The sequence below is a fragment of the Crinia signifera genome, chromosome 7, assembly GCF_055691185.1.
Source record: "Crinia signifera chromosome 7, ASM5569118v1, whole genome shotgun sequence".
Taxonomy (NCBI): domain Eukaryota; kingdom Metazoa; phylum Chordata; class Amphibia; order Anura; family Myobatrachidae; genus Crinia; species Crinia signifera.
In genome coordinates, this window is record NC_139223.1 from 146,114,018 (window position 1) to 146,140,633 (window position 26,616).

Sequence of the window (26,616 nt, forward strand, 5' to 3'; positions counted from 1 at the left end):
GTCAGTTCTACACAATATTAATAATCAGGGAGAACTTATGATAAAGCAGTATATATTTTGAAGAAGGCAACTCTAGCACCGTGCACTTTGCACTGCTCTCTTGGACAACAAGAATGTATACATATGTTATCCAATGTTTTTGATTTTTTAGCACAATAAGCAAATTCATTTCTGTTGCACAAATCTTGCGTCCAATTGTGTATGCCTATATGCCCTTGTATTTTTGTGTATCAAAGAGTGTAACAATAAACATGGAAAATACAAAATGAAGACAAAAAACTCAAAGAAAACAACTTCTACATGGAAGGTTATTTTCAAAAAGAACAACATTTTATCTCAATTGTTTATTACTGTCCATAATTCAGCACACAGCTGTATTAACTTACAATACCAGTCTCCAGAGAGGTGGCCATCTTCATTTGCTTCATTATATCCAAAAAAACAAAAGTTTCCATATGACAGTATAAAAGATGAGCAGATGCAGTCATTTTTTTAACAGCAAGGCAATTCTACATTTTCAAACCAACATATACATAACATATACTTCATATCGATATAAAGACAACAAAATACTGAAACAGATTAAGAGGTTTCATATTGCATTAAAAATGTATATACCCTTGGGAACCGTAGTATGCGGCCATTCGCTTATCATATTTAAAAACCACTTCTTTGAAGTTAAAAAAAGGAATATGAGGTAACGTAAAATGCATTAAGTGCACATTTCAAAATATAATCAAAATTCTACCTATCGGCACATTTCAATTTGCATTTATCCAATTGCTCTTTCACAGTTCTTTCACTGAGGGGAAAATATAGAGTGTGCAAGCAGATATAAGGTATAGTATGGACAGAGGAGGAAGGCATGGGCTGCAGAATCCTTATACAATGCAACATACAGTAGCTGTAGAGTGCCATTGCAGTGAAGTCATACCTCCAAGTAATACATGCTATTATTTAATAAAATAAATAAATTGGAAATAAATAAAACATGCATTTCAAAAGAGAAATGCTTATTATTTAGTTAGTGTATCCAAACTTATTGCACCACTCAACTCAACTAATTCACTAGGACAATGAGTCTAATTCGTGTTTGTAAGTAAAGTTTCAACAAAAAAAAATAGTTTCTGGAACACACCATGAGGAGCAAATACATTTACAGTATATTGTTTCTGTGCAGGGTAAATACTGGCTGCTTTTTTATGTAGCCCACAAATGCTTTATTTGTACACTGCAATCTAGATTTTAGTGTGCACACACCCCAGCCAAATCTAAAGCTCTCTGCATGTTACATCGGCCCCACCTGCAGTGCAGAATGGTTTTGCCCAGATGCATGATATTTCGCTTTAGTTACAAACACGATTTAAGTTCAAGCTCAGCCATCATGGAACCATAACAGTGTGAGTTTTCAAGGTATCCTCAGGAATAATTAGTAACACCTATAGATGTGATACTGTGTTAGTCAATTAACCAGCAAGATGGTCTAGAAAACATGCTCTGTTAGGGTTCCATGAGGGTAGGTCAAGGTGGACTATGTATATGTTACCTTGAATCATTGGAAAACCCTAGTGTGATATACAGTACTGCAGAGTTTCAATGGGGAATGTAATTTGCTTTAATGACATGAATGGTTCCTAGTTCAGTACCAGAAATGCAATAGTGGTACAGTCAACACAATGGCTGTCCTTACAGGTGAAAGCTATTGTTTGTTTCAAATTAGATTTATGTGAAGTGTTTTAATGACGACAAACACATACAGGTTTAATAACTGTCTGATTTCCGTTCCCAGAAAAAGCACACGGCATACAGTATTTCTAACACTGAGGTCATGAGTTTAAATTCTGACCAGAACCTTATGATTTTAGAACAATTTAAAATTGATTTTATTTTATGTTGGACTTTAATCTTAAATCGAATAAATTGATTTAGTAGCTATACCCCTAAGCCTCAAGGGGCAGTGACTGCAGTGAATACAAATATTAAAATAATTGGTGGCACTATATAAATAAACAATAATAATTCTGGAATACTGTTACACATTTTTTACTAAATAGAAGTGCTGATAAATGGCCACTTTGTGCCAGTCTAACTGTTATATTATGGCTGTGCCACAAGCGGGTCTCATCTAGTTGAGTTAAATAACTCGAGTTAAAAAAAACCCACTTGAAACATTTGTTGCCATGACACCAAAATTCTGACTATGTTTTAAAGTTGTATTTCATTTGCATTTCTTCTTACTTTCGATTTATAGCTAAAAAACAGAACTATAGCTTAGGATCCTATAGGGCTGTGACTACAATATTAGTGATCAGTGGAACATTGGCAAGATTGCCACTTACATTTGTTAGTTTGGCCGCGTAATGTGACATGTCACACATTTATTTATTAACCCATTGAGTGCCAAGTGAATTTGCGAAAATAAGTGTGAAAATTGTCAAAGCAAACATTTTTATTCATCATGATGACCTGTAATGTCTACCTTTTATATAGGAAATATAATCTATTTTTACGCAACATTTGTTATTTGAATTTCTATAACGAATGTGAGCGATGCTGGAATTCTTAGCGGATATTTTGAACATCTCTCACAGAGATGTTGACATTCAAAGGGTTGATGGCTATAGTGCCAGATAAAACTCATTCAGGGGTGAATTTATGAAGCTTGGAGAAGTGTTATCTATCCCCATAAAGAACGTTATGTGCAAGGTGATAATGATTCAGCCAATCAGCTACAATATGTAAATTGACAGGTAAGAGCTGATTGGCTGAACCATTATCACCTTGCTCATAACGTTCTTTATGGGGATAGATAACACTTCTCCAAGCTTCATAAATTCACCCCTCAGAGAGATCAATGTGTTTAATCAGGTGTTAGGGAATGTTCAAATCAATATAAACCCTGCCATGTAATCACTGTCTTCCTTATTTTAAAATTTTTACGTTTCATTTACTATAAAGTTGTAGAAGCCAAGATTGCATACTAAACACATACAGTGATGTACCTCATATGTTTTCTTGCGTGTCTGCATTTCATTTTATTCTTTATGTTAGCACATTGTCATCAAACATCTAAAATAGCCAACTCTGTATAGAATTATATTCAGATCCTGGTCTTCCTATGGGCCTAATTCAGAGATGTAAGCTAATGCGGTGTCATTTGCAAATCTGTACTCGCCAGCTGTGAAAAAATATGCAAATGTCACAGCCGCCAGGATTTGCATTGAGACACACACATGAGGCATCTTTAAAAAAACGCTTGCATACATATAACCTACCATCAGATGCACATTGGTCAAACTTGGACCTTCTGAGTAACCCTATGGTCAAGCAACATGGCTGCTGGAAGAAAGACACCAGTGCCATAGTAACTACATAGGAGATACAGTTACAAGCTGTGAAACACCTTTGAAATGGTCACAACATGCCTTTACTTCAGTAGCCATTCCCCCAAACAGTTGCTTATTGTATGGTCAATCATATTGTTAATAAATCCATTCTGATGCTATTGGAATACAATTGAGGCACATGCGCAGTGCGACTTAGATGCACGTGCAGTAAAAATGAATTGCCCTACTGTGTACAACATCATCATTGCGCTCGTCTCTGAATCAGGCCCATTGGTAGAATCAAACACTACAGAGAGTAAAGTGCATAACAGTCAGTAGGACAGAACCGTACTCCATTCTAGAATCAACATGGCTTGAGTAGAGGAACCAGCTAGTGGCAGCTGAGTAGAGGAACTAGCTATTGACATCCTAATTGTTAAAGTTGTCTAAGTATATTAAGGAAGAACTCATTTGAAAAAATGGCAATTTTCAATTTGAAGTTGTTTCTCTTTGAAAATGTATATTCTAGATCTTCCAACCAGGACAAAAACAGATTACGAGGTCTGATGATAACTGCATGGAATGCAATGTGAGTAAACGGGTCTGAAAAAAGTGCAGGCCTGAGAACGCCCTTCTCCAAAGGCTGCTTAAATGCTGAAGGTGTTTTACAGTATCAATATCAACTTTCCACTTATAAAAGTAATTTCACTTCCTTATGTGTCAGCTCTTCTGTAAACATCTAAGAATGTTAGCTGTATTAGGCAGGTTCTGCTATATATTGTATGTAACATATTTGTATCACGTATCATACCGCACTAAATAAAATGTTGACGTTTTAGGAAAAAAATGATGAAATCATAAATTGTGGATTAGAGTAAAACTGAAATTGCACATGCACAATCTTATGGCATTTTGCTCTAATCGATGGATTACAATACGGCTCATGTGAATAGTGGAAATATGTAGGAATCACTAACAAGTTGAGTCCTCCTCCTGAAAATTTATTTTGTCCCAATTTCTCACAAGGCAAATTGGTCAGAGCTTTGTGGTTTGAGGTCTTTCAACAACTTGAGAGTGACATTGGTTTTATGAGGAAGTATCTGGCCAAAACGTGAGTGTAGTCATGTCAGTGGCGTAACAGTAGGGTGGCCAGACTGACAAATGTCCAGGGACCCGCAATGTCAAGGGGTCTACCCTGAAATCAGTCACTTAATACTGTAGACTGCATATGTTATTTGGCAATTATGTGTGTTAAGTACTATCAGTACAATTAGAGTTGTGACTTCTAATTAAATGATACGATGGCCTGGAGGATTGTTCGCGCTGTGTGTTTCACTTAGCTTCTCCTTCCTGTATAAGCCCGTCCCAAGAGCTGTAACAAGCCTATGTGACTTAGGTAACTGGCTCATACAAGAAGGAGAAGTGAAGCTGCAGCTTGCTGGCCCCAGGGGGTCAGGCAGCACTCACACATATTACATGTAAAATTAAACATATGTTATAGATATGTCTATGTATTTAACCAACCCGCCTTCCCTGGGCTAGCAACATCGACTGATAATGAAGCCAACACTGAAAATGACTAGTAGCATGGTACTTCTCTACTTCTAATATGCAAATTATTTTGGTATGATAAAACACGTAGACAGGGCCGCCAATAGGGGGGTGCTGTGGGTACAGATGTCCCAGGTCCCGGCCTCTGGAAGGACCTGGGCAGCTCATTTTGCCCACTGCAACCCCCTCCCCCCAACTGCCTCCGCTGTGCTACCTGCACTGCTCTCAGTGCACTGAAGAAAGCACAGGCTTCTTCAATGCAGGACTTTTCAGGCAATCAGAGTTTGTGTACCATTAGCCAATCAGAGCGGCTGCCTGGAGAAAATGCGCTGATTGGCTCACCAGCCGGTGCTGTATTTTAATTGGCCGCAGATGTCCTGCATTTAAGAAGCCTGTGTGCTTCAGGACCTGCTGCGTTCAGCAGGAGGGAATGAGGGAGCAGGAGTCGGGTGGTAATTGAATGGAGAGGGGGAGATGAGGGGGAGGGTGGAGGGTACTGGACTGGAAATTAGTCCCGGGCCCCAAAATTCCTAGTGACACCCCTGCATATAGACCTATGTTTTTAGAGAAATCAAATTGAAGTCCCACCTTGAAGATTTGTCAGGGGCATCCAAGCTTTTAGTTATGCCACTGAATCTGAGTACAGAGCAAATGGGCTTAGTTTTAATTTAGTTTGCTTTATGTAGATACTCATTGGAGTGCTACTAATGTGTTGAACACACGTTTAAAGTGGCATTAAAGGGATGCCGTTAAAGGAATGTACTGTCAACTTTAAATTGTTTAAAGGGGCAATTTAATTGCATGCAATGTTGGACCATGATGTGTAGATGTACACATTATAGTAGCACAACAGCCTTAATTTGATGCACACATATATGGGGTACATGGCAAAATCAGTGATGATGATGATGGGGAAACAGCTGTTTTATGGGTCTACAGCCTATCTATTCTATAGCGACTACTGACATCACAGAGGTATGGATATACTGTATTTGCTGGCGTATAAGACTACTTTTTCCCCTGAAAAACATGCCTCCAAGTGGGAGGGTTGTCTTATACGCCGGGTGCACTTATATAACAAACTCTATATTTTGAATGGAAATGTTGGGGGGTCGTCTTATACGCCGGCAAATACGGTAAATTCCTTTTCATACAGTCTCATGGCATAATGCCTCATTCCTCTATGATGGCACTTGATCATAGTTGCAACACCAGGCTGCATGTTAATTGATATTAAGGAATATTGGGTCAGTCACAAAATGACAGATATATGACGGAACACTGTAAAAAAACATCTGCATGTAAAAAAACAAAATGTTTTCCAATGTCTCAGACCATAATGGTTCCTTATACATAAAGTGCATCAGTATGTGTAAGTTTTGAAAAGTGCTTTGCACATTTACACCACTCAACGGTCCCTAAAATGCTAATTTAATACTCAATAAAAAATTCACCAGTAACATTTTGAATGTTTTTAATGGTGTTCATTCAGCCCCTAATTTACGGCCTAATAAATACAAAAAGATTCTGTGCAGTCAGCAAGATTACTGGCTAGGTTTGAACAATGACAATTAGGAGCTGATTGACTTGTGCATTATCATCGGGCAATTTATCACTTCACCAGGCTTCATAAATCTGCCCCTGAGTACCTGCAGAGACACAAGTGACTGGATATACCAGTCACCTTACGTAGCCTTGCAATGTCGGCTCTCCAAGCTGATCTGCCAATATATAAATGTAACTACCCTGAATCTGATAGAAATTTGTTTGGTTGATCCGCAATCTCTCAGTTATGGCCCTGCAAGTGTGTGGCTGTATTGGCTATGTATGGCCGGATTCAGAGAAGGATGCCATGCTCATCGCTGCTGCTCATCTTTGAATTCAGCAGCAATAAGACAATATCCTGATGCTGTAGGTGGTGTCAACATGTAAGGCGCTTACAATGGTTGAGTAAACGCTGCCATGGCTGTCTTGCCCTCAAACATCGGTAGCATGTCAATCATGCTGCGACTTTGTGGCACTCTATGCGAGCTTGGCAGGACCCATTCTGTGCATGCACAAAATGTGTCCTGCATGTGTACATGCATAGACCCTCCACCATCTGACTTTTATGAAAACCATTGTGTTTCCATACAAATCCGAATAAGGCCCATAGTAACTAGGCACTTTTATTGATAAAATTGGATAAACCGGCTACAAACCAGCTTGCTATGCAATTTGATTTGTAGGTGACTTAAGGTGCATACAAACTGTACGATTTTTTTTACCAATATTGTTCATTTTGGCCCTTCTGAACAATATTGGTCACAAATATCTTTCAGTGTGTAGGCTACGAACGTTGATGCAAGTACCCGCTGGTTGTTCGTTGACTGTGCAGGCAGCTCAAGTTGGATATCTACAGACTGTAGCTAGATCGTTCCTTCGTCTTTTGTCAAATTGCTCAGGGTGTATGCACCTCATCTTTCGTCCAAGACAATGGGGTAGTTCAAGGGACATTGGTCATCAATGTTTTTCAGTGCATACATTGTCCAGTGTGTATGCACCTTTAGATTTTACCACAGGGGTGAAAAGACTACTTGGCAATAATTAAGAAATGACAAATGTCTTATTAAATGTCTTAAGTCATCTTCAGTTAAATTTAAACTTGTTATACAGTAGAGCAGGCATGTCCAAACTATGGCCCTCCAACTGTGACACTACAAGTCCCATCATGCCTTGCCACAGTTGTGCTACTAGGGAATGCTAAAGCTGTGGCAAGGCATGCTGGGATATGTAGTTTCACAACAGCTGGAGGGCCACAGTTTGAAAAAGCCTGCAGTAGAGGTTACATAATAGGTAATTACAGAAATTGCACATGAGTGAACCTTATGTACTTAAAAGTATGATTTATGTTGGTCTGATAGTGAAAACCTATAAAATGTCAACTTCGCATGGTAGGATTATATCACATACTGTAAGGTAAACTTGCAATTTTCTGTATTATCCAACTATAATCTGATCTGCAATCTCTTGCATTAACCCTGCTAGACTGTTTAAATAAATCATTTAAATATCTGAGTTTGTCATACCCCCAAATGCACTGATTCATTTGTGGTCATGCTGCCCTCTGAGTCACTCTCTCCTTATGAACAGCCTGTCCATCTGTCTTATACCCCCGCCCCCCTCCAACAAAAAATTCCCCAAAGCACAGAATAACAATATGCCACTTTCATAAATAAATCACAGATAAGTATATTATTTTTTATCACAATATCACATGAAGTCTTTTTTTTTTTTTATAAATTTAAGACAGGCTTAGCAGGCATAGCAACCTATGTTTTTCAAGTTGTGGCTAGACTAAAAATCCCCATTAGCAGGTTACACTGGTACTTGTAGTTAAACAACAAGATTGAAAGCCATAGGTTTTCTTGCCCTGACAAAGAATCGTACAGCAATCTTGCACAGACCCGTTAATCAATATAGAAAGTCTTGATTGTGTTGGTTTGGCAGGTGTCACCTTTTCAGCAGAAGGCTACTTTGAATATACAAAGATTAACATATTTAAATTAACATTTCCTAATAAATTTGTTTAAATACTTTTTTTTGTTAAGCATCGTTGTGCAGTGCCATAGTGATCTTGACATAAAATGTAAAACGTAATCAAATAGAATTAGGAGAAAATCGCTTTCCCCTCGATATGGTCAGTGGTTAAAAATTGTTGGGTTTTTTTGTTTGTTTTTTTCCAGTAAATCAATGAATCACAAATAAAGAAGATCATTGAGTTCATGATTTGTCAAGTATTCCTCATTAAACAGGTACGGTCTCAACAACCGGGGACTTCATGCAATCCTCGTGAAGTTTGCCTGTCTCCGAGAGCCCTATAGCATTTTCATTAAGTAGTTCTGGTACATGGTGGCTAACACCATTTAAACTTGATACATATCCTTCAGATGATGGGCTTTTTAAATACGAGCGGAACCCTACCGGTGGGAGACTTGATCGATGATCTGTGTACAAAGAGTTGCAATGGCTGTTGTTGTCGTTTTCTGAAGCACAGCAAACAATCACCGATGGGCTTGTCGTTGGGTAGTGAGAATTGGTGTATCCCTCGCCAGATTGCCTTGAATAGTCCACAAACTGGTCAGGTCTCATGTTGTAAGGCACCAAACTCTGAGAACCATTTTTCACTGCATCTCGTTCCGTATAGCCCTCTGGATTTTGATTTGTGGTGCCAGAATTATGGTGGTCTATTTGATAATACAGCGTTGAGGGATTGGCATAATATGCAGCATTTTTTAAATGATTTTCATGCATTACATTGGTATCAGAATAGCAGAGCACTGAGGGTACTGGTAGATTATCTTCATGGGGTACATCATTAAAATCATCTGATTTGTCACCATCCTCTTCATCCTCTTCATCCTCATCATCTTCAGCATCTTCATCTGACTCACTCTGTGCTAAACTCTGTGTGCTAGAATCAGTCACTCCACTGCAGTAGCTGCTCCCATCATCTTCTTCCTCATCTTCACCATTGTAGTCCAAGTGCTCTGAAGTCTGAAAGTGCATCATTGCAGACTGGGGGTCAGTTTCAATTTCAAAATTCTCTGCAATAGAATATTCTACAGGGTGGCCCGGTTGAACCATAGAGTTGGCAATTGACCCGGCTTCCCCATGGCAACCATTTGCTGCAGCAACCTGCTGTTCTCTGTTCTTCTCTAACTCCAGCTTCATTATAGTGTGCAAAAAGTGTGTCCTTACACGTATAGGGTTAAACTCGATTCGTCCAGCTGTATTACTGCATCCTTCTTTGGAACACCCGCAAGGAAAAGACATACGATCCACCTTTTGGGAAGAAAAAAACAGCAAAAAGTTACATTTACACACATATATTTAATGACCAGTTACACGCTATATCTAATTTCATATATTCTGCTTTGCCAAACCTCCTAAAAACTCTGACTGTAGTTCTTGACTCCTTTTATATAAAATGTTATAAGCATGGTCATTAAATTACCTCATTAGTACACAAGGGAAGAGAGTATAAGGGCCTTGTCAAATACTGGGGGCGAGCCCATAAAAATGGTGGGCATAAATAAAAAGCAGGCTTGTCGATGCCTGCGCAGGAAGGCGGCTGAGTGCTCGCCCTGAATTTGGCAATCTCCAGCAAAGATAAGTCAGTCTAGACTGACTTTTATCTGTGAAGGAAAAAATAATAATTTGATGGTCAGTGTACACATCCTCTCGCATGCAAATGTGAGGATTCATGCAGTGGAGGTAGATGGTGCTCATATGTTGGCTAGGCTGCGAACATACGCAACCTAGCCAACAGATCTGAATCAGGCCCACTATTTGAAGCTAAGGTTATGTGTTCAGAAGCTGAATTTTAAACTATTGTGAGCAGGGTCCTCTTTACACTCTATCTGCACCTTCTCCATTACTATTGTATACCCTTCTTTGTCTGTTTGTTTTTAAGGATTTCTTATGCTAACATTCCATCGCTGTATTGTTTTGTGGTGCCTTATAAGCAGTACTATTTTTCTGGAGAGATAGGTCCAGGAACTCCAGTTCTGGGGGGGGATCAAATAAATAAATAAATAAATATATATATATATATATATATATATATATATATATATATATATATATATATATATACAGGATGCAAATAAGCGGCACTCGGAGGCTCAAGTACAGGTGAAGAGGTGGAAGTTTTATTCCATGTGTCCAAAAGAACTTTTTGGAATAAAACTTCTACCTCTTTACCTGTACTTGAGCCTCCGAGTGCCTCTTATTTGCATCCTGTATATATCCAGAGGATCCACTCCCTCTAGTCTGAGGGCACCGGAGCAAGGATTCCCAGGCTTACATTTGCTAAAGACCAGAGTGCCGGTCATATTGGATTGTATTATATATATATATATATATATATATATATATATATATATATATATATATATATATATATATATATATAATAGAGAGAGGGAGGGAGAGATAGATGTATTTATTGTATTTAGAAACAAAAGCACTCACAGGTGACTTTAAAAACTTATCGGTACTTGTGGAGTATCACGGCTCCCATCGTATGGCATCGTATGCCATATGTAGTGGCATACGATGCGATGCGATGTTTTACCGATTTTTGAGCATTTTTGCTCAAAAATCGTATGCCATCGCATGGCATCGTATGCCATATGTAGTGGCATACGATGTCATACGACTCGATACGATGTTTTACCGATTTTTTAGCAAAAATGGTCAAAAATCGGTAAAACATCGCATGGCATCGTATGCCATATGTAATGGCATTCGATGTCATATGATGCGATACGATATTTTACCGATTTTTGAGCAAAAATGGTGAAAAATCGGTAAAACATCGCATGGCATCGTATGCCATATGTAGTGGCATACGATGTCATACGATGCAATACGATGTTTTACCGATTTTTGAGCATTTTAGCTCAAAAATCGTATGCGATCGCATCGGATGCCATACGATGGCATCCGATTTTGCACTGAAATGCATCAGAATGCATTGAAATGTGTATTAAAGTAGTGAAATGACCCCAAATGGCATTTTTCATAGTGCACCACCCCCACTATCAACGTCAACCCGAAGCGTGGCGAGCGCAGCGGTACGCGCCCTACGACCTTTTCATACCCCCACTATCCACGTCGGCGTGGAGTTGAGAATAGAATAGTGTGGCGAGCGCGAAGCGTGGCGAGCGGACGCGGATACCTGTGAAGCCCGCGAGGGGACGCGTATAGCTGTGAAGGTATCCGCGTCCCCTCGCGGGGCTCGCTGCGCTCGCCACGCTTCCGGCTCGGTGGCTCGCTGCGCTCGCCACACTATTCTATTCTCAACTCCACGCCGACGTGGATAGTGGGGGTATGAAAAGGTCGTAGGACGCGTACCGCCGCCCCACGCGGGCTCGCTGCGCTCGCCACGCTTCGGGTTGACGTTGATAGTGGGGGTGGTGCACTATGAAAAATGGCATTTGGGGGCATTTCACTACTTTAATACACATTTCAATGCATTCTGATGCATTTCAGTCCAAAATCGGGTGCCATCGCATCGCATGCCATCGTATGGCATCCGATGCGATCGCATACGATTTTTGAGCTAAAATGCTCAAAAATCGGTAAAACATCGTATCGCATCGTATGACATCGTATGCCACTACATATGGCATACGATGCCATGCGATGTTTTACCGATTTTTCACCATTTTTGCTCAAAAAATCGGTAAAACATCGTATCGCATCGTATGACATCGTATGCCACTACATATGGCATACGATGTTATGCGATGGCATACGATTTTTGAGCAAAAATGGTCAAAAATCGGTAAAACATCGTATCGCATCGTATGCCATCGTATGCCACATGCGATGCGATGCGATGCGATTTTTAGCATACGATCTGCATACGATGCAGGTCGTGGGAGCCGTGATACTCCACAAGTACCAACTTATCTTATGGAAAGTACACTTTCAGTTCCTGATGATGTCATATTTAATTAGAGGTTCAGGAACTGAGTTCCTGCTGGTTCCTGCTGAAAAATAGCCCTGCTTATAAGTAAATATTTGTGAGGATACTTCAGGGTTATTTAACTGGTGGGTCCATAACCTGGCACAATTATTGAAGCCAACAACCAGCAGCAGCCAATAAGAATCAGACTGATTATATTGCGTTGCTGCTGTAAAACCGCAGTAGGCTAAATCAGTGGTTGTACCAATTGGCTGTTATGTATGACAGCAATAACCAGTATTGGTAGAGGCTATTACATTTAACAGCATTTATTACTGGCACCAGTATTACTAGGGTTCACGCTAGGCATGTGTGCACATTTGGGGTTTGACAATGGAACTTCAAACTATGGCTTTGTAGTCTTTGTAGTTAGCAGTTGCAGTGTATCCTACAACAGTAAAATGTACACATTTGAGGTCATCCTACTTTCAAGGTAAACTGTGAAAGGGGGCATAGCTGTGTGGCATAATGTGTATGAGAGGTTTTACTGAGGCATTATTAAAAGGCACAACAGTTTGATATAATATAAATAAGGAGCTCTTCTGTGCATACTATCAATAATGGGCATTACTATTGCATAATGCATATAAGAGACAGCACTCTGTCATAATGTAAAAAAGAGGCAATATAGTATGGCATAATATGATCAAGAGGCACTGCTATGCATAATGTGAATAAGGGGCACTCCTTTGTGGCATAATGTGAATAATTTAAACTACTCTGTGGTATAATGTGAATAATAGGCACTACTGTGTAGCATAATGGGAATACATGGATCTACTTTGTGGGGCACGTCTGTCATTAGTTGAAAATATGTGACAAGCTGGAGAGTATGGGGACATATGTGACAAATGCTGATGTCCTGTGAAGGAGTCTGATGGTATATAAAGAGACATGTGTGGCTCTGATGTCATATGGCTAGTGTTATATATATTTATTTTACTTATGTTCTTATAATGTGGCTCAAATGTTCAGCCACACAAATCTCCTCAAAGTTTCAGAATGGCCAAGGGGCACTCCTTTGTGGCATAATGTGAATAATTTAAACTACTCTGTGGTATAATGTGAATAATAGGCACTACTGTGTAGCATAATGGGAATACATGGATCTACTTTGTGGGGCACGTCTGTCATTAGTTGAAAATATGTGACAAGCTGGAGAGTATGGGGACATATGTGACAAATGCTGATGTCCTGTGAAGGAGTCTGATGGTATATAAAGAGACATGTGTGGCTCTGATGTCATATGGCTAGTGTTATATATATTTATTTTACTTATGTTCTTATAATGTGGCTCAAATGTTTATGCTGGCCATACATCAGACCAACTTTCCTCCAACCATCCAACTAGTTGGTTGGTTGGACTGAAAATCTGGTACTGTGTGGGGGCAAATGCCAATAAGCAAATTGCTCACAAACTCAGGAGAATAAACAAAAACAATGAAATTGTTTACATCAAATAGGTCCAACTACAGTACATTGTCTGAATGACAGTTGTCCATTTTTGATTTGGGAAAAAAAAATGACATTTGATCCTATCCAGTACCAGGTTTTTATTCCATCCAACCAACTAGTTGGATGGTTGGAGGAAAGTTGGTCTGATGTGTGGCCAGCGTTAGTTGAATAGCCCTGCCCCATGGGAATGAATGCCATAAAATGAAGTTTTGCAGGAGAACTACATGTTACATCATTGGATTATATGTAGGACAGGTGTTGGAATATGTGGGCTAGCAGAGACAAACCCTGTTCCTGCCAGCATTCACTTTTCCCCAACATCAGTCTCCTGTGGTCATCCCAACCTTAACTAATATCAGGAATCTCTCTCTCTCTCTCTTTCCTTCATTGTTAAAACATGCAGTTATTACTCCCATTCAAAAAAAAAACCTAAATTTTGATCCAAGCTACAGTACCATCCAATCTCTCAGCTCCCATGGCCCTCCAAGCTACTTGAGAGACTTGTTTACACATGCCTCACACACTTTCTTAAATCATACAGCTTATTGGACCCACTTCAGTCCGGCTTTTGTTCCCAACGCACTGAATAAAGAAGTGAATAATCTGGTTACTGTGAAGCCTAAAGGCCTTTACTCACTACTTGTTCTGCTAGATCTCCCTGCCACTTTTGACATTGTTGACCATATCATTCTCATACAAACATTAGAATCCCTAGGTCATGCGTAGGCAACCTCTGGTTCTCTAGCTATTGTGAAACTACGGGGTAAATTTGCTAAGATAAGAGTTGTATTTCATATGGGATGTTGCTATGGACAACCAATCAGATTCTACTTCTTATTTATTTAACATTAGATAGTGTCTGATCCCATGTGAAATAGAACTCACATCTTAGTGGATTTATTCCCACAAGTTGTAACATGCAGTGCCACACTTTTAGCACTTCCTAATAGAAAAACAGTAGCAATGCATGCTGCGATGCTTGGCAAACTAATAAGCTCTTTTGGATTTCAGTATCATCTGCACAACTATAACTTACATAAGGCAATAAAAAAATAAACTACACCAACATATCTCCTATATATTTGGCTACATCTGTCACTCAAAGTGGGTGTCTGTGTCTATAACGCTCTGTTCCTGGACTTTCCTCTTAATGTGTGATTGCCTTCATCTGTGCTGAACACCTTTCTGAGAAATTAACCTGTTTAAAACAGGTGATGGCAATCATACATTAAGGGGAAGTCTAGAAACAGAGCATTGTGTCCCTCCTGGAGAGGGTCATGTTGGGAGGTATGTGACAGAGAACCAGCCCAGTGAGCCCACAGACAGTGCCAGACACCCTCTGCCTTCCCATGTTGCCCAGCACTGCTACTCCACAGCCACCAGGTGAGCGCCCCCCTCCCGCGATTTGCGGCAAAACCTCCCCTCCCGCGCGCCCTCCCCCCTCCCGCGGCAAAAACACCCGCTCCCCCGCGACCCCCCCTACCGCGATTCGCAGCAAAAACACCCCCGCGACCCCCCCTCCCGCGATTCGCTGCAAAAAGAACCCCCCCACGACCCCTCCCGCAATTCGCGGCATAACCACCACCCCGCGACCCCCCCCCCCTCTCGCGAATCGCGGCAAACCCTCCCCCGTGACCCCCCTCGATTCGCGGAAACCCCCCCCCCCGCGACCTCCCTCCCGCGATTCGCGGCAAAAAGAACCCCCCCGCGACCCCCCCTTGCACGATTGGCGGCACCCCCCTGCGACCCCCCTCCCGCGATTCGCGGCACACACCCCCCCCCGCAATTCGCAGCAGCCCCAGGATTAAATGGCACATGCAAAACACTGACATGGCTATGGTCGACAATGAAAAAGGTTGACATGAGTTTTTGAAGATTTTTTTTTAATTTTTTCATATTCATTGTCATGTGTCGACATGGACACCAATGAAGTGGCACACTTATGTCAACATTTACATGTGTTGACCTTTCTGTGTTGATTTTTTCTTGTGGCGATTTGCGTCACACCCCCCCGCAACCCCCCCTCCCGCGATTCGCGGCACCCCCCCGTGACCCCCCACCTCCCGCAATTCGCGGCAACCCCCCACCGGAACCCCTGTGAACCCCGCCCTCCCGCGATTCGCGGCACTCACCCCCGCGACCCCCCCTCCCGCAATTCGCGGCACCCCCCCGTGATTCGCGGCAGCTCCAGAATTAAATTGCACATGGAAAACACTGACATGGCTATGGTCGACAATGAAAAAGGTTGACATAAGTTTTTGTCATTTTTTTGTCATTTTTTGAATATTTTCATATTCATTCTCATGTGTCGACATGGACACCAATGAAGTGCCACACTTATGTCAACATTTACATGTGTTGACCTTTCTGTGTTGATTTTTTTCTTGTGGCGATTCGCGTCACACCCCCCGCAACCCCCCCTCCGGCGATTCGCGGCACCCCGGCACCCCCCCGCAATTCGCGGCAACCCCCCGCCGGAACCCCCATGAACCCCGCTCTCCCGCGATTCGCGGCACCCACCCCCCGCAACCCCCCCCCTCCCGCAAATCGCTGCACCCCCCGCGATTCGCGGCAGCCCCAGGATTAAATGGCACATGCAAAACACTGGCACGGCTATGGTCGACAATAAAAAAGGTTGACATGAGTTTTTGAAGATTTATTTAATTTTTTGAATGTTTTCATATTCATTGTCATGTGTCAACATGGACACCAATGAAGTGGCGGTACTTGTGAGTTATCTGGACGCCCGATTTTTTGATTGTATGCCTTAAGTTAAGGCATACAATCAGATGCGATGCGATGCGATATCGCATCGCATCGCATCGCATCGCATGCGACCATCGGATGCGATGACCCGATTTTTCCATAGGAATCAATGTTAAAATGATTCCTATGGAAAAAGGGGTCCTTTTCATACCCCTACTATCCAAGTGGGCATGGAGTTGGATATAAACCTGTGGCGAGCGTAGCGAGCCACCGAGCCCGAAGCGTGGCGAGCGAAGCGAGCCCCGCGAGGGGACGGTATTCCGTGTCCCCTCGCGGGGCTCGCTACGCTCGCCACGCTTCGGGCTCGGTGGCTCGCTACGCTCGCCACAGGTTTATATCCAACTCCATGCCCACTTGGATAGTAGGGGTATGAAAAGGACCCCTTTTTCCCATTGAATTCCATGTTAAAATGGACTCAGTCCATTTTAACATTGATTCCTATGGAAAAATCGGGTCATCGCATCGCATCGCATCGCATCCGATGGTCGCATGCGATGCGATGCGATGTGCCCGATCCGACCCGATTTTGAAATCGGGCGTCCGGATAACTCACAAGTACCGAAGTGGCACACTTATGTCAACATTTACATGTGTTGACCTTTCTGTGTTGATTTTTTCTTGTGGCGATTCGCGTCACAACCCCCCCCCCCCCCCCCGCGATTCGCGGCACCCCCCGTGACCCCCCACCTCCCGCAATTCGCGGCAACCCCCCACCGGAACCCCTGTGAACCCCGCCCTCCCGCGATTTGCGGCACCCAACCCCGCGACCCCCCCCTCCCGCAATTCGCGGCACCCCCCGTGATTCGCGGCAGCTCCAGAATTAAATTGCACATGGAAAACACTGACATGGCTATGGTCGACAATGAAAAAGGTTGACATGAGTTTTTGAAGTTTTTTTTTTTCATTTTTTGAATATTTTCATATTCATTCTCATGTGTCGACATGGACACCAATGAAGTGCCACACATGTCAACATTTACATGTGTTGACCTTTCTGTGTTGATTTTTTCTTGTGGCGATTTGCGTCACACACCCCCCCCCCCCCCCACAACCCCCACTCCAGCGATTCACGGCACACACACACACACCTCCCCCGCGATTCTCGGCACCCCACCCCGTGACCCCCCCTCCCGTGATTCACGGCACACCCCCGCGACCCCCCCTCCCATGATTCGCCGCAACCCCCGCCCCGTAACCCCCCCTCCCGCGATTCGCGGCACCCACCCCCGCGACCCCCCCTCCCGCAATTCGCGGCACCCCCCCGCGATTCGCGGCAGCTCCAGAATTAAATTGCACATGGAAAACACTGACATGGCTATGGTCGACAATGAAAAAGGTTGACATGAGTTTTTGAAGTTTTTTTTTTCATTTTTTGAATGTTTTCATATTCATTCTCATGTGTCGACATGGACACCAATGAAGTGCCACACTTATGTCAACATTTACATGTGTTGACCTTTCTGTGTTGATTTTTTCTTGTGGCGATTCGCGTCACACCCCCCCCCCACCCCCCCGCAACCCCCACTCCCGCGATTCACGGCACACACACCCCCCCCCGCGATTCTCGGCACCCCACCCAGTGACCCCCCCTCCCGTGATTCACGGCACACCCCCTGCGACCCCCCCTACCAGGATTCGCCGCAACCCCCACCCCCGTAACCCCCCTCCCGCGATTTGCGGCAACCCACCCCGCGACCCCCCTCCCGCGATTCTCTGCAATCCCTCCCCTCCCGCGATTCGCAGCATCCACCCCCCCACAACCCCCCCCTCCTGCAATTCGCGGCACCCCCGCGACCCCCCCTCCTGCAATTCGCGGCACCCTCCGCGACCCCCCCTCCCGCGATTCGCAGACACCTAAGTTGCAATACAGGGCATCTTTCATACAATTCTAACCATATTTCTCATATACAAACGTTCACAAATTAAGGGGGCGCAGCCCCTTACGACGGTGTGAAGAGCGCCCGTAGGGCGCGATAAATCACCTAGTCTGAAAATATCTCCCAACTCAATTGCTCTGCTCCTCACAAGATCTATGTTTCTAAGCCACACACAATATTTCCTCCCATTCACAACTGGACTTTCTTCGGTTTGCATCCATTCTGTGAAATGCCCACCCAGGCACAAGGATCTCCTCTAGTTTCCAAACCTTCAAGCGTTCACTGAAAATTCACATATTCAGGCAAGCGTATCAGATTCCAGAACAATTCACATAGCCTTCATAAACCTCTCCTATCACATTCCTAATGTACAGTACAAACGTATCCTCACTTACTTTCTCTTTTCATCCTCTTGACCACTGGCCAACAGAAGCGGTACATCTGTCAGAACAGACTTAGGTCTACAGTCATTAGGTCGACCCCGGAAGGTCGACTGTCCCCAAGGTCGACAGGGTTAAAGGTCAACATGGCTCAAGGTCGACATGACTTAAGGTCGACATGGGCCAATGTCGACATGGTTTTAGGTCGACAGTCATTAGGTTGACATGAGTTTTTCACTGTTTTTTACCCGAATGTCGACACAGTCGACATGGACACAGTTGGAGTTGAACCGCAGCCCCTCGCTTCGCTCGCGATGCTTCGGGCACGGTTCCTCGCTGCGCTCGGCACACTATTTTATTCTCCCACCATGCCCTAGTGGATGGTAGGGCATGAAATACCGCCTGTCGGCACATGTCGGCTCAAAAAACAGTGAAAAACTCACGTCGACCTAATGACTGTCAACCTAAAATCATGTCGACCTTGGCCCATGTCGTCCTTAAATCATGTCGACCTTGAGTCAAGTCGACCTTAAACCCTGTCGACCTTGGGGACAGTCGACCTCCGGGGTCGACCTAATGACTGTCTACCTAAGTCTGGTCTGACAGATGACCATTTCCCTGGCCAACATTGCAGGGTCACCATATCACAGCCCACCAATAACCTTTGCAATCTGGTGGACTTTGTGTATCATTGCCTATTTCCATATGGAACAAATTTGCTGAGCTATATAACATACTGTTAATAAATAATTCAATCTCTTCACGTTTCTTTCCATCATGCTCCATACAGATATCAGCCTGTCCAATTGCTTACTGGTAATTGCTGCTCTATCATTAACTAAATGCAGTAGCTGAAGGAATTTTGTGATGGGCAGGAAAAATCACTTTCAGCTAAAAGGCTGATAATGGCTTGAGGCCCTAGAGTGAGAAGTCACGTCATGGAATGTTAAGGCAAAGTCAGCACAATGGTCAGTAAGTTCCAATACTATGGGGCCTTATTTCGGTTCATTCTTTCTGACAAAATCCTTCTTAGATGGGCAAAACCATGTGAACTGCAGGGGGGGCAGATGTAACATGTGCAGAGAGAATTAGATTTGGGTGGGGTTTTACTTCAAAGTGAGATCTATATTGCAGTGTAAAAATAAAGCAGCCAGTATTTACCCTGCACAGAAACAAAATTACTCGCCCAAATCTAATTCTCTCTGCACATGTTACATCTGCCCCCCTGCAGTGCACATGGTTTTGTCCATCTAAGAAGGATTTTGTCAGAAAGAATGAACCAAAATAAGGCCCTATATGCCAGGTATTGCCCCTCCTGATACCTTACTCCTAGTTTTAGATGAACTGGAACTATTAAGACTGTGTGGGGTATATTTTCTAAAAGGTCGGTTTTATCAATTACAAATCAACTAAACCACAATTTTTTTTAAATGTTAGTAAATGTGTGTTTTAGCCCTGGAGCCCAACATCGATAAAGATTGACTTTAAGTGAACTAAAATCAATGCAAATCCAACAAAACACAGTATGATATAATCGCAGTTTAAGAGGAACATCAAAACCATCAGTCGCGATGCCCATTTGCGACTTCAGCCTGAGTACATCTCACCTTACTCAGGCTGCCTGTCTCAGGGTGGGTTGTAAGGCCAAGGAAACTGCCTTGCAGCACAGTTCTTGGCCTGGCCGCTCTCGAAATGCCGGCTTCCTTTGCCCCCCCCCCGCAAACGCCTCTACCTGCCAATCAGGTAGAGGCAATTGCTTTTTTGCTAAACGATCGCAGGACTTGTCCTGCACATTCATGGTCCTACACAGCTTCCCAACCATTAGAAAAACTGCGCTGTGGATCAAATTAATGATCACTAGTGAGTGACCTGCAGCAGGAAAAGATGCCATCTTATCCCTCATCTGAAGAGAGGGATATGACATAAAATAAATGTATATATATAGCCACAAATACACATTATTTTTATGAATGTACATGAGGAAGTGTTGTGGTGACACCCAGTTATTTACTATGGTCTCCTTTTTCAATATACTGTGCATAATATTTTTGTCCTTTTTTTGTTTACATATCTCCTATGGTAACATAGTTTGAGGTTTGTTTTGAAGGGTAAATCAAAAAAATTCTACAACCGGTTTGGCCTAGCCGCTCACCTGGCATTTTATGCCTGCCAGGCTGCATGTGCATGTTTCTGGATCACAAAATATTCTGCAGTCACAACCACAGTCTTCTCTAGAAAGGCGGATTGCTCGCAGCTCATGTTTCTCTTCCACATCGATCTTCTTTACCCCAGATGCCCGCAACAAGGCTCTCCGCTTCTTTGTTGGCAGAGGTTGTAGAAAGAAATACTCATCTACTTCAGTGTTATCCAAATCAATGTCATCATCTGAAATATCGTCCAGTGTAAGAATGTTGGCTTCTTCAGATTCTATTGTGCCATTTTTAGTTATCTGAAAAAAAAAGCAGAATATAAAATGTTTAAAATATTTAATTCAAATGCTGGAACAGTAAAATGTCTTCAAATATCCTCATTGGTTAAACCATACAGACGTACTGGCTGAGCTCTCTACTCTCTGGGAGAAGTCTATAGAGGAGATGCTTTTGCTGCACCACTTTGAGCAAAGTTGGACTTTCCTGTCATTAGTAACCACCGCCAGCTATTCAAAATGCCTCAATTTGAAAGTCTTTGGGAGTTGTTAAAATGATGATTCTCATAATTTAGTACTGGCGGCTTCTTCCAACACTGTGATTCCTGTGATAAACTCCCAATGCAGCCTGATACACTAAGAAATGTGTGGGATACATGAGATACGCTATATGTCTTGGAGGTATAGGGGACTACCCGAAAAATAAGGAGCGTCCCGCATTTTTCAGGAGAGTAGACAAGTATGCGTACAGGATATGATCTCCGTTATCTCTTATATATTGGGCTACATCTGTCACTCAAAATGTGTGTGTGTCCATAACGCTGGGTGGAGCCTCTGACTCCACCCACACACACTCTCATAGTGACAGAGAACCAGCCCAGTGAGCCCACAGTGCCAGACACCCTCTGCCTCACCATGCTGCCAGGCAAAGACACTGCGGTACTCTTTACCTAGAAGGGCGCCCATCACGGCCATCGCGGGCATCGCATGTACCAAAAAATCGCATGCGATGCGACCGACGCGATTACCGCGATTTCCCATAGGGACCAATGTTAAATGTCCCAATTGACCCGATTTTCCATAGGGAACAATGTTAAATGGCCCACAGAGGCCAAATAGGCACCCTGAAGTGTGAAATGGCCCCCCCAATTGTTAAAGCCACCCCACAATCAACGTCAACCCGAAGCGTGGCGAGCGCAGCGAGCCCGCGCAGGGCGGCAGTACGCGTCCTCCGACCTTTTCATACCCCCACTATCCACGTCGGCGTGGAGTTGAGAATAGAAAGTGTGGCAAGCCCGAAGCGTGGCGAGGGGACGCGGACACCTGTGAAGCCCGCGAGGGGACGTGTATACCTGTGAAGGTGTCCGCGTCCCCTTGCGGGGCTCGCTGTGCTCGCCACGCTTCGGGCTCGGTGGCTCGCTGCGCTCGCCACACTTTCTATTCTCAACTCTACGCCGACGTGGATAGTGGGGGTATGAAAAGGTCGTAGGACGCGTACCGCCGCCGCTCGCCACGCTTCGGGTTGACGTTGATCGTGGGGTGGCGTTAACAATTGGGGGGCCCATTTCACACTTCAGGGTGCCTATTTGGCCTCTGTGGGCCATTTAACATTGTTCCCTATGGAAAATCGGGTCAATTGGGACATTTAACATTGTTCCCTATGGGTAATCGCGTCGGTCGCATCGCCTGCGATTTTTTGGTCGCATGCGATGCGACCGACGCAATTTTTTTTCCTTACGATGCCCAGGATCAAAATTGTGGGCGCCCTTCTAGGTAAAGAATACTGACACTGCTACTCCACAGCCATCAGGTGAGCGCCCCCCCCACGCGCGCGATTCGCAGCACCCCTCCCCCCTGCGACCCCCCCTCCCGTGATTCGCGACACCCCCCACCTATTGCTACTCCACAGCCACCAGGTGAGTGCCCCCCCCGCGATTTGAGGCAACCCCCCCCACGACCCCCCCAACCACGATTCGCGGTAACCCCCCGTGACCCCCCTCCCGCGATTCGCGGCAAAACCCCCCCGCGACCCCCCCTCCCCTGATTCGCGGCACACACACCGCGACCCCCCTCCCGCGATTCGCGGCGCCCCCCCCCTCCTGCGATTCGCGGACCCCCTGCAATTCGCGGCACCCCCCGTGACCCCCCCCTCCCGCAATTCAAGCCACCCCCCCTCCCGGACACCTGAGCGCCTCCTCACACAATTCTGCCCCCCCTGCGCCCCCTCCCTTGATCATGGCACCCCCGCGCCCCTCCCGCGATTCACGCCACCCTCGCACCCCCTCCTGCGATTCACGGACCCCCGCAACCCCCCTCCCACAATTCACTGACCCCCACAACCCTCCTCCCGCAATTTGCAGCCCCCCCCTTCCCGCGACTCACCCCCCCCTCCCGCGATTTGCAGACCCCCGCACCCTCCCGCAATTTGCAGACCCCCTTCCGGCAATTCCACCCCCCAGCGGACCCCCGCACCCACATTTCACGTACCCCATGAGAATGGGGGATCCCGTACCGCCACAGGCAGGTGCCGCCCCAATGTGTGATATCTGGCCCTGGCTGCCGTGCTGCAGGTTCCCCCACTGCCAGAAGTGTCCACACGGTCCTCTGCACCAGCGCCATAACTTTTATCAATGTCTTGCCCACATACCACTATTATACAGCCTCCTGCTCTCATGCACCCCCTTACTCCCTCCCAATGGGAGGAGACGCTCACCCACTGCCAGGAGCTGCATACTGTCACCCATCCTCCTCCAGTTCTAGGGATGCCCATCGACCATCAATGATTTCAAATCATTGATGGTTTATGGCCGACCAGATGGTTTCCCTACATCGATGGCAAAGGAGAACCGATCAAGTTTCACATTTTTTATGGTGCCGGGACATGGAGCATAGCACTGCCCCCCCACACCCGACAGTCCCATAACCGAGTTCTGATTATCCCACGGCCTATTCAGTCAGATATAATGGATGACCATCGATAGCTACAACAATCGATGGTTATCCAAGTAATATTTTACTATTATCGATGGCAGGGTGCAAAATCGCCATCAATGCCAACCATCGATGGCGTCTGCACCAATGCCCATCCCTACTCTGCAACAGGCAAAAACCTTTACTACCCCTCATGCCCACACACCTCTATCACTGCCCTGCCTCCTGTTCTCCTGCCCCGTAACTTCCTCCAGTGGGGACCAGCTCATCCTGTGTGGCCATCATTTCCCTATCATGCTTTACCACCCAGCCTCCTGCTCTCATGCACCCTACCTCCCACCCAGTAGGAGGAGACACTGACTCTAGTCCCCCGTATGCCCACACAACCCTATCAATACCCAGCTTCCTGCTCTCCTGAACCGTAACTTACACTACTGGTGAGTCGCTGACGATGTGTTGCCCACATACCCCTATCATGCCTCATAGCCCAGCCTCCTGCTCTCATGCATCCTAACTCCCACCCAGTAGGAGGAGATGCTGACTCAGGGCCACCGTCCTGTGCTGCCACGCTGGACCCTCACCCACTGGCAGAAGCTGCACAGTGTCCCCCACCCTCTTTAGTCCCCCGTATGCCCACACACCCCTATCACTACCCAGCCTCCTGCTCTCCTGAACCGTAACTTCCACCACTGGGGAGTAGCTGACGCTGTGTTGCCCACATACCCCTATCATGCCTCATAGCCCAGCCTCCTGCTCTCATGCACCCTAACTCCCACCCAGTAGGAGGAGATGCTGACTCAGGGCCACCATCCTTTACTGCCACGCTGGACCCTCACCCACTGGCAGAAGCTGCACAGTGTCCCCCACCCTCCTCTTTAGTCCCTCTTATGCCCACACACCCCTATCACTACCCAGCCTCCTGTTTTCCTGTGTCGTGACCTCCGCCAGTGGGGAGCCGCTGACTCAAAAACACCCTACTATACTATTGCACATACACCTAAACAACACGCACCCCCCCCCACACACACACACACACACACACACACACACCCACAAATGTCACTGTACCCTCCACACTATCAATGTACATTTTACTCTGAAAACTCTTTTTAATTAAACAAAACAATACACACCCCCTTCCACATCATATGCTCTCTATTTAACACATTTCACCTATAACTCAAGTTGCAATACAGGCCATCTTTCATACAATTCTAACCATATTTCTCACAATACAAACGTTCACAAATTAAGGGGGTGCAGACCCTTACGCCGGTGTGAAGAGCGCCCGTAGGGCGCGATGAATCACCTAGTAATGCAATAAATATAGTTTCAATAAGATAAAAAAACACACTCACTTTCTGATTATCACACACTATTACATTTGGCCCCTTGTATTGTCATTATTGTGATACTAGTATTGACCGCTAGCAGTGTTGTGTTTTTTTATTTAAATGTCTATTAAATTTGTAGCACTGATTATTCACTGTATGCATTGTACAGTATTTGGGACAAAGAGCCAATTCAGTTTACACAGTGTCTGCACAGCATCTGGGGCCAACAATTGTTTAAATTTCATCAGTGCTGATGAGTAGATTTCATGTCATAAATATAGGGGTTATTAAGACCTGATCGCAGCCCTGCAATTTTACAAGGCGGGCGATTATCGATAGACATGTGCAAGGTCATTCAGTGGAAAAAAATCCAATTTTTTCTGATTGCAAGCTGTTCGCAAGTTGATTGACAGGAAGCCAACATTTGTGGGTGGTATCCGGCTCTTTTCTGGGTGTGTCAGGCAGGGCCGGCAACAGAAATATTTGGGCCCCATACATATATTTCTGAGGGTACCCCACCCCTTTAAATGCTATCAACCCCCTCCTATGCTGGAACTTAAACTGGAAGCGCTCCCTCACCCCATGGGATGCGGTCATTTAGTCTACAGCATTATGGTCGACAGTCATCAGGTCGACACCATTAGGTCGACCATAATGCTGTAGACCAAATGATTCCAACCCCACGGCCTGCACTATATAACACTGACCCTCACCCTGGGGACTGCGTTCTATTATGCTAACACAATCCCTCACCTTGCGGCCTGCACTAGATCACACTAATGCACTCCCTCGACCTGCAGCTCTATCACACTGATGCACTCCCTCACCCGCGGCCTGTGCTCTATCATACTGATGTGCTCCCTCACCCTGCAGCCTGCGCTCTATCATACTGACGCACTCCCTCATCCCGAGGCCTGCGCTCTTACACTGACATGCTCCCCCTGTGGCCTGCACTATATCACACCAACGCACTCCCTTGCTCTGCTGTTTGTGCTCTATCACACTGATGCGCTCCCTCACCCTGCAGCCTGTGCTATATCACACTAGCGCACTTCCTCGCCATGCGGCTTCTGCTCTATCACACTGATGTACTCCATCAGCCAATGGCCTGGGCTCTAAGACACTGATGCGCACCCTCACCCTGCGACTTGCACTCCATGCAGGCTTTAGCCAAATATGGCTGGAAAATTAGGAGTATCTTCCAGTCATATTTTCTGCTAAATTACAGGATGAATTCAGCAGTATGAATGATAGTAAATGAGCACACCACTATCAAAATCATGGCCATATATGGCCAAGTTGTATCGATGGTGTATTCAGTCGTAAACCAGAAC

General features: G+C 44.8%; 1 protein-coding gene across 2 annotated transcripts in view; it reads right to left on the reverse strand.

The window, feature by feature from the left end:
* Positions 1–308: 308 nt before the first annotated feature.
* The window catches only part of CSRNP3 (cysteine and serine rich nuclear protein 3), a 144,587-nt gene continuing 118,279 nt past the window's right edge, over positions 309–26,616 (reverse strand). For both annotated transcript variants that reach the window (XM_083153919.1, XM_083153918.1), the window contains exons 4-5: positions 21,024–21,320; positions 309–9,701 (exon numbers count right to left, since the gene is read on the reverse strand). In XM_083153919.1, coding sequence (XP_083010045.1) covers positions 8,664–9,701; positions 21,024–21,320 — 1,335 coding nt within the window. In that variant the 3' untranslated portion in view covers positions 309–8,663. The remainder of the gene's footprint in view (positions 9,702–21,023; positions 21,321–26,616) is intronic.